The 9,641-nt window shown below is 41.5% G+C and overlaps 2 protein-coding genes across 2 annotated transcripts in view; one reads left to right on the top strand and one right to left on the bottom strand.

Moving 5' to 3' along the window:
- xylb (xylulokinase homolog (H. influenzae)) overlaps window positions 1–8,733 on the bottom strand; it is a 16,434-nt gene extending 7,701 nt beyond the window's left edge. Inside the window, exons 1-12 of the mRNA XM_053342531.1 lie at window positions 8,706–8,733; window positions 8,478–8,618; window positions 6,687–6,784; window positions 5,243–5,325; window positions 4,855–4,924; window positions 4,451–4,531; window positions 2,449–2,535; window positions 2,006–2,134; window positions 1,810–1,875; window positions 1,389–1,461; window positions 429–547; window positions 35–116 (exon numbers count right to left, since the gene is read on the bottom strand). Of these exons, the coding sequence (XP_053198506.1) occupies window positions 35–116; window positions 429–547; window positions 1,389–1,461; window positions 1,810–1,875; window positions 2,006–2,134; window positions 2,449–2,535; window positions 4,451–4,531; window positions 4,855–4,924; window positions 5,243–5,325; window positions 6,687–6,784; window positions 8,478–8,618; window positions 8,706–8,733 (1,057 nt within the window). The remainder of the gene's footprint in view (window positions 1–34; window positions 117–428; window positions 548–1,388; window positions 1,462–1,809; window positions 1,876–2,005; window positions 2,135–2,448; window positions 2,536–4,450; window positions 4,532–4,854; window positions 4,925–5,242; window positions 5,326–6,686; window positions 6,785–8,477; window positions 8,619–8,705) is intronic.
- LOC128382757 (uncharacterized) overlaps window positions 1–9,641 on the top strand; it is a 371,423-nt gene that overhangs the window by 143,417 nt on the left and 218,365 nt on the right. The gene's annotated exons all lie outside the window — the stretch shown is intronic.

Here is a 9,641-nt window from a genome sequence, read left to right as displayed (position 1 = left end):
TTATCTCATATCTCAGTGTTAGGTGTGTGTGTACCTGGGTTATCTCCGGTGAAAGCGACCACACTGCAGCTCTCAGAGAAACCGAACCGACGTACGAAATAAGGCGAGATGCGACCCTGCAGAGACAGAGAGGAGCTCACAGCTCTGAACAGTCTCTAAAGAACAAACCTGCCGACTGAATGTGATCAATAATCGAATAATCGATCAATAATCAGGAGGCTCATTGAGAAGAGGAACAGTCACAGTATACTCTATAAAAACATCTTTACAGTGTATTGTAAGAATTCATAATTATTTAAAATGATTTGTTTTTATTTGTGTAAAACTTATAAAAGACGATGAAGATTATCAGAAAGAACCAGTCTGAACCAGTCTGAACCAGTCTATACCAGTCTGAACCAGTCTGAACCAGTCTGAACCAGTCTTACCAGTACAGCTGTGGAGGGTTGTGGCTCTCCCAGCAGTTGGTCCAGATGAGGAGCGGTGGCTTCCAGACAAATCTTAGACCAGGTTCTGCTCCTGATGTCCAGAAGATTCATCCCAGAGCCTGAAAGATCAATCAACCAATCAACCAACCAACCAACCATTCAACCAACCAACCAACCAACCAACCAACCAACCAACCAACCATTCAACCAACCATTCAACCAACCAATCAACCATTCAACCAACCAACCAACCAACCAACCAACCATTCAACCAACCATTCAAACAACCAACCAACCAACCAACCAACCATTCAACCAACCAACCAACCATTCAACCACCCAACCAACCATTCAACCACCCAACCAACCATTCAACCAACCAACCAACCAACCAACCAACCATTCAACCAACCAACCAACCAACCATTCAACCAACCAACCAATCAACCAATCAACCAACCAACCAACCATTCAACCAACCAACCAACCAACCAACCAACCAACCAACCAACCATTCAACCAACCAACCAACCAACCATTCAACCAACCAAAAAATCAACCAACCATTCAACCAATCAACCAACCAATCAACCAACCAACCAACCAACCAACCAACCATTCAACCAACCAACCAACCATTCAACCAACCAACCAACCATTCAACCAACCAATCAACCAACCAACCAACCAACCAACCATTCAATCAACCAACCATTCAACCAACCAACAAATCAACCAACCAACCAATCAATCAATCAATCAACCAACCAACCAACCAACCAACCAACCAACCATTCAACCAACCAACCAATCAGCCATTCAACCAACCAACAAATCAACCAACCAATCAACCAATCAATCAGTGACTGGTTCAGCTGCTGTAAATCTATTCTATTCTAATTATTTGCTGAAATCATTAAACATTTAAAACCAATAAAATAAAAAATGAAAGAACTGAACCATCGCTGTAGTCGATGGAGGCGTAACCACCGAGGAAGAGCGACGCTGCAAAGCTGCTGACCAAAGAGATCCTCTGAAACACAAAGGAAGGGGTCGGAGGTCAGGGGTCAGGGTGAGGTGTTCTGAGGTCAGAGGTCAGGAGTCAGGGTGAGGTGTTCTGGGGTAAGAGGTCAGGGTGAGGTGTTCTGGGGTCATGGTGAGGTGTTCTGGGGTCAGAAGTCAGGGGTCAGAGGTCAGGGTGAGGTGTTCTGGGGTAAGAGGTCAGGGTGAGGTGTTCTGGGGTCAGAGGTCAGGGTGAGGTGTTCTGGGGTCAGAGGTCAGGGTGAGGTGTTCTGGGGTCAGGGGTCAGGGTGAGGTGTTCTGGGGTCAGAGGTCAGGGTGAGGTGTTCTGGGGTCAGAGGTCAGGGGTCTGGGTGCTGACCTCAGAGTCCTGGTACTGGTCCGGTCGGCTCTGCAGCAGCTTAGCGATCTGGTTTCCTGTGAAGCGCTGCAGATAAATAATAATAATATTAACAGGTTTGTAAACGTCATCAGAGACTATTCGCTCGTCACAGCTTTAACGTTTATTTTTCATATTTTTGTGTAAAAGTTGAAATAAAGTTTAAAGAGACAGAAACCTCGTAAGCTCTGGATCCGGTGATCTCTGCCAGACTCTGAGCTCCTCCTGCTGCCGACTGCAGGTCAGCACACTGCCGACTGCTGCTGGAGTCCATCCACACCGGGGAGTCTGACACCGAGAAGCTGTGCTACATACACACATACACAATACACACACACACACGCAATACACACATTAATACACACACACACACACACACACACATTAATACACACACACACACACACACACACATTAATACACACACACACACACACACATTAATACACACACACACACACACACACAATACACACACATTAATACACACACACACACAATACACACAGACACACACTGGAGAGTCTGACACCGAGAAGCTGTGCTACATACACACACACACACAATACACACATTAATACACACTCTCACACACACACACACACACACACACACACCCACCTGCAGCAGCTGATTCAGGCTCTGCTCTGGGTCGAGGTCTCTGAGTGTTTCCGACGCTCCTCTCTTCCAGAACACGCTGCCATGTTGCTACGGCAACAAACAGGAAACGTTAATCTCTCCTCTCATTGGTCAGAAGGCTCAGTGATAATAAGTGTTGGTAAGATGATGAATCCATAAATGAGTGAAACTAGATGTAAAAGCAGCATCAGGTTTGTTAAACTGGAAGGAAGGAAGGAGGAAGGAAGGAGGGAGGAAGGAGGGGAGGAAGGAAGGGATTAAGGAAAGGAGGAGGTGAGGAAGGTTTGTTAAACTGAGATAAATTCAGACTGAACTCCGCAGCAAGACATCATGGAGGTTACGACCACTTCAATATAATCAATATATTAAAAAAACATCAATAAGAGAGATTTGAAATGACATTTGACCCATTTTATACCAAAAGACTGAATGCTCCTGAACATGTCAAATGGTGTAACCACAAAATGTCAAATGGTGTAACCACAAAATGTCAAATGGTGTAACCACAAAAGAATGATAGATATTAAATTATTTGATCACCTAAAAAGAAAGTTTTTATGGTTACACCACTTAGACATTTTTACCATAATCCTCTAATATAGTCTCCTTCCCTTCCTTCCTTCCTTCTTTCCTTCCTTCCTTCGTCCCTTCCTTCCTTCCTCCCTCCCAACCTTCCTCCCTCACTTCCTCCCTCCCTCCCTTCCTTCTGTCCTTCCTTCCTTCCAAAGTTTTTATGGTTACACTACTTAGACATTTTTACCATAATCCTCTAATATATTCTCTCTAAATGGATTAAAAGCAGAAATTTGATGCTGGGTCCACAAAAAAAAGAATGTGTGAAGTTATTCATACGTTTATTTTCACATTTTAACCCTTTAAATTTAAACTTTAAATATATATATATATATTAGGGCTGTCAGCGTTAGCGCGTTAATCGCGATTACATTAATGTAATCCATAACGCGTTAATATTTTTTAATCGCATTTTAATTTTGCAAGCCTTTTTGTCCCTTCTACTCCCCCGTAGACGGCTCCTCTAGCTGTAGCGCTATGCTTTGAAGTGGCCTCCTGCAGTAAACCTACCGCGCTGATGGAAAGTAAGAGAGCTACTGGACTTTTGAACGGCTTGTTTAACTTTAAAACACTTCCAGACGCTTCAGTTGACAAGTCAAAAGTAAAATGCAACCTGTGTCAAACGGAGTTTAACTACCACCGGAGTACGTGGAGTTTGAGTTAGCACCTCCACGCTAAACACCCAGGTGCAGCCAAGCCAGCCTCAGCTCCACCAAAGGACCATTTTGGAGTGTGGGAGTCGCAGCAGAGCGGTGATTGATTCCCAGTTAAGACACTCTGGTAAGAAATGCTTTACATTATGGGCTTAAAACTGCCTTCAAATGGAAAATAACAGGATTTAAACCCTTCAACAGGCAGGGATGGAAAATGAGATGTAAGTAAAATATTTCCACTCATATTTTTAATATATTGTAACGTCCCTCAATAAACACCGAGACGTTAGCCGGTTTAGCTGGCTCTTTATTCCTTTATATTACACAGGCTACTGTGGGCCGTAGCCAACACCAAAACAACCAAACCTAATGTAGTAGCTCCTTAGCCACACACGTGCTGCCGTCTTCTTCTCAGAGGCTAACAACAACAACACACCTGCACGCTGCAAGTCTCACTCTCAAGACGCGTTCACAGACACTCGGGAAAAACAGCACTTTAACTGAACAGAACAGAAACTAGCTTAAACTCTCAAATTTTATAACACAACACTGTTTAAGGGTTAAACATGCAATTAAAAATGTGATTAATCGCGATTAACTATGGGAATTCTGCAATTAATCGCGATTTAAAAAATTAATCGTTTGACAGCCCTAATATATATATATATATATATATATATATATATATATATATATATATATAATATATATTTTAAAGTTTTACTTTAAACTAAACCTCTCTGTCTGATGAGTCTCACCTGGCCGCTGCCTGAAAGCGCTCTGACCCGCGAGAAGTCAAACCCCGCCCTCTTCATCTTGTCCAATAGCAGGTCCAGAGCCTACACACACACACACACACACGACAACCAATCACATTGTAGCCTGAACACACAAACACAAGACAAACCTGCCAGAGGTCAAAGGTCAGCTGATGAGTTTCAGCCGTATCACCATGACTGTGTGTGTGTGTGTGTGTGTGTGTGTGTGTGTGTGTGTTTATGTGTGTCTGTGTGTGTTTATGTGTGTGTGTGTGTGTGTGTGTGTGTGTTTATGTGTGTGTGTGTGTGTGTGTTTATGTGTGTGTGTGTGTGTGTGTGTGTGTGTGTGTGTGTGTGTGTGTGTGTGTGTGTGTGTGTGTGTGTGTGTGTGTGTGTGTGCATACCTTGACCCACATCAGTACAGGTGAGGTAACAGTCAGTCCATCAGGTTGGATATGAACTCCTCCCTGAGTCCTGAGCACATTAAACACATTCACAGCATTAATGTTTACGTTTTATATTATTATATTATTATTGAAGAGGCCCATATAAAGACATTTAAACGTGTTTCTAATAATCAATAACCAATAATCACACTAATGTTTAGAGCTGCAGTCCATTAGAACCAGTTACTCATTAACAGTAAACTCAGATTTTAATTATTTCATATCAGAACTTTTCATATTTAACTTGCACAATAAATTGAGTGAATATTAAAATGTGCAGCTGTGATGACATCATTACCAGCTGTGATGATGTCATCATTACCAGCTGTGACGATGACATCATTACCTGAACTCAGGCAGCTCCGAGTCAAACTGGACATTATTCTGATGAAGCACGTTCAGGTTTCCATCGATGGCCAAAACCTTCAACTGCAACACAATCATCAATAATCAATAACCAGTAACCAGTACTACATCACTATAATACTGCAGTACTTTTACTGTAATACTGCATACTACATCACTATAATACTGCAGTACTTTTACTGTAATACTGCATACTACATCACTATAATACTGCAGTACTTTTACTGTAATACTGCATACTACATCACTATAATACTGCAGTACTTTTACTGTAATACTGCATACTACATCACTATAATACTGCAGTACTTTTACTGTAATACTGCATACTACATCACTATAATACTGCAGTACTTTTACTGTAATACTGCATACTACATCACTATAATACTGCAGTACTTTTACTGTAATACTGCATACTACATCACTATAATACTGCAGTATTTTACTGTAATACTGCAGTACTTTTACTGTAATACTGCATACTACATCACTATAATACTGCAGTACTTTTACTGTAATACTACATACTACATCACTATAATACTGCAGTACTTTTACTGTAATACTGCATACTACATCACTATAATACTGCAGTACTTTTACTGTAATACTGCATACTACATCACTATAATACTGCAGTACTTTTACTGTAATACTGCATACTACATCACTATAATACTGCAGTATTTTACTGTAATACTGCAGTACTTTTACTGTAATACTGCATACTACATCACTATAATACTGCAGTACTTTTACTGTAATACTACATACTACATCACTATAATACTGCAGTACTTTTACTGTAATACTGCATACTACATCACTATAATACTGCAGTACTTTTACTGTAATACTGCATACTACATCACTATAATACTGCAGTACTTTTACTGTAATACTGCATACTACATCACTATAATACTGCAGTATTTTACTGTAATACTGCATACTACATCACTATAATACTGCAGTACTTTTACTGTAATACTGCATACTACATCACTATAATACTGCAGTACTTTTACTGTAATACTACATACTACATCACTATAATACTGCAGTACTTTTACTGTAATACTGCATACTACATCACTATAATACTGCAGTACTTTTACTATAATACTGCAGTAAAGTGTGTATTAGTACTTCTTTCAGTACTTATTAACAGCTGCAGGTCCGAAGTCCGTCAGCTGATCACCGGAAACGTCACACACTCAATCTGACTGAAACTCCAACACTCAAAATCACTTTTAACGTTTAAAATACTTAAAAGACACATGCGCACGCACGCACACACACACGCACGCACGCGCGCACAAACAAACACAAACACACGCACACGCTGTCGCTCCCTCCGCGTCTGCGTGATAACCCGCAGCTGGTACGTCAGCACGTGAACCAGGAAGAGGTTTGTTTACCTGCTGAGTGCTGAAGTCAAAGCCCAGGTACACAGAACCAGTACCAGTACCAGTAACACCAGTAACACCACCAGTACCAGTACCAGTAACACCAGTAACACCAGCACCACCAGCAGCAGCAGAACCAGCAGCAGCCATGAGGAGGAAACACACTGAGCCGCGGAGCAGGAAGGGTTAAATATTTAAAGACACACACACACACACACACACACACACACACACACACACTAACACACACAGAGGAGTTAATGACTGAATAACATGTTACACATTAAAACATGTTCACGTTACACAACTAACAACTAATGTTCATATTAATGATATTAACAGTTTAACAGTTTAACACCAGAGGACGTGTTTAGACGTGTGATAAGAACAACGGTTCAATCTGAAAACACTAAAACTGTTTAACAGGTTGTTTAACTTTAGAAACGTCTTTCAAACGGAGGCTCCAGAGTCCTGAAATGTGTTTACTTTTAACTTTGCATCCGTAAAATAAACACAAATAATAAGCAAAACACGAAGGAGATTTGATCAAGTGACTCTACCAGCAGGATGACATCATCACTGATAACCAATAATGTTTGATGATGTGACAGCGCTCTGGTTAAAGCTCTGGTTAGGTTTAGTTTGTTAAAGGTTAGAGAAACGCGCTGTGGTGTTAAACTACTTCCTGCAAGTTAGGCTTCTTTCATCGTCATGGCAACAACAGTAATAATAACCACCGGGGTTAAAGGTTAGGGGAGGATTGTAGTTAAAGCAGAGACATTATAATAAGCCTTAGAAGGACTTTGGTTAAAGTCCACTGTTGGATTAATGCCTCCATCCATCCCTCCTTGGTCCGGGTCATAATTAGTTTGGCCACTAGATGGCAGCACATGCCTCTGACATCACAACCTAATGTGATGTTTTCCATCTTGATAATAATTTGGACCTTTTAGACTCAGAAGATTAAAGACAGTATCATTCAGGACTTTGGGCCTCCATAGTTTCATAGACGTCCAACCTTTAAATTTAGATCATTTATCAAATGTTTAATTGGATTTAATAATGCTGTTTGTAATTGACATCTACCTTTACTTCTTTTTCTGGTGTTGATGGTGTGAAATGTAAATCTTGTACCTTATGTTTCACTGTCATAACTCAAGTGTAGAACACTATCTATCTATCTATCTATCTATCTATCTATCTATCTATCTATCTATCTATCTATCTATCTATCTATCTATCTATCTATCTATCTATCTATCTATCTATCTATCTATCTAAAAAAAAAAAAAAGACAGAATCTGTATGACTGTCAACAAGCTAAGAACTGGTTTTCATTACTGTAAAAACAAACACTACAAATATTCAAACAACCTTGTCTGTTGGACTGAACAAGTGTGGGGAAAACAGTTTGTGTAACGGCTCAGAAGGCAGAGAACCCAAAAGCACGACAACAAGTCCAGATATTTAATCGGAGTCAAACAGGCAGACAGACAAAAATCCAAAAAACCGGGAACCAGGCAAGAATGACACAGAGAGAGTAACGCTGGAAAGTTAGGCATGAAAACACTGGCTAGAGGAAGATCCATGAAATCACCTTCATGGTGCCGCGTTCCTCAGTGTCCAGTTTGTTGAGTAGGGCTGCCAAATTTGAGTGTGTGGAGTCCTGGGGAGAGGAGACTCACACTCTGTCCTCCTCTTCCTCACAATCAGGCTCCAAATCCTGGAGGAAACTGTCCTACGATGCAGCGAATTGCGTTGTCGTTTGATCACAGTTTGCAGCCACTCGTTGCCCCTCCCTACATACTTTGGGAGATTCTGGACCCTCCAAATCCTTGTCACCAATGGAGTCCAAAGCCGTCTGGACCTGTATTTGAAGGGGAACTGATGATGATTGCAACCAGGTGTGGAGATGGGCGGGGAAGCACAGGTGAGGGGAGTGAGCTGATGAGGGTGACAGGATCTGAAATGACTGATCAACCCATGACAGTTTGTGTGTTTGAAAGTATAAAAATATCTAAGTCTGTTTACAGCAGATGGAGGAAATGTGCCCAGACATGAAGACATGAAATCAGCCCCAGGTTCTGTCCATCCTGGTGTAACGCTGTTCAAAGGTTCCAGTGGGAAGTTTGATTAGATTATTTTAATCATTGTAACATAGATGTTTAATTTACAGTCACCATGATTCTCTTTTTTCACTGTGGTGAGAAAAACTCAGCATCCCAACATGCAGCCAATGCAAGATCTGCCTATAAAAAAGGAAATAGTGTGTGTGTGTGTGTGTGTGTGTGTGTGTGTGTATTGCCACCCCTGCCCGGCGCCTCTCAACCTCACGCACCAGCTCAGGCTCCTTCCCCACCAGAGAGGTGACGTTCCACGTCCGTAGATCCCTTTGGCCCCTCCCACTGGTGGTTGGTCTGTGGGAGCGGGGTCATGCCCCACCCCCAGGCCTGGCTCCGGGGGGGGGGGGGCCCTGGTGACCCACGTCCGAGCAAGGAACATGAAAAACCATATATCTTCTTCATCATTAGGGTTTTCTGAGCTACCCTTTGTCTGGCCCCTCCCCCTGGACCTGACAACTGAGCTCCTGGGGTCATTGGGACACGCAAACCCCTCCACCACAATAAGGTAGTAGCTCAGGGAGGGTAGCTCTCTCTCTCTTTCTTATCTATTTTCATAAATCTATTGTACATCTCTATTTCTATCTCTCTCTTCCTCTCTCCATCCAGTGCCAGGATCATTACTGTATGAATGAATGTAGTCTCACACACACACACACACACACGCACACACACACACACACACACACACGTAGAAAAAGAAGGGTTATTTGACTTTTATCTTTTTGTATATGGAAATAAACAATAAATACTGTCAAATCATTTTAAACTGACGTCTGTTGTGTTTTTTCATGTTTTCAATTAAGAATTAAATTAATCAACAAAATAATGAAATAATAATAATCTG

The sequence above is a fragment of the Scomber japonicus genome, chromosome 21 (genome assembly GCF_027409825.1).
Source record: "Scomber japonicus isolate fScoJap1 chromosome 21, fScoJap1.pri, whole genome shotgun sequence".
NCBI lineage: Eukaryota > Metazoa > Chordata > Actinopteri > Scombriformes > Scombridae > Scomber > Scomber japonicus.
The sequence above is the reverse complement of the archived record's forward strand: the minus strand, read 5'-3'. Positions and strand labels throughout refer to the sequence as shown.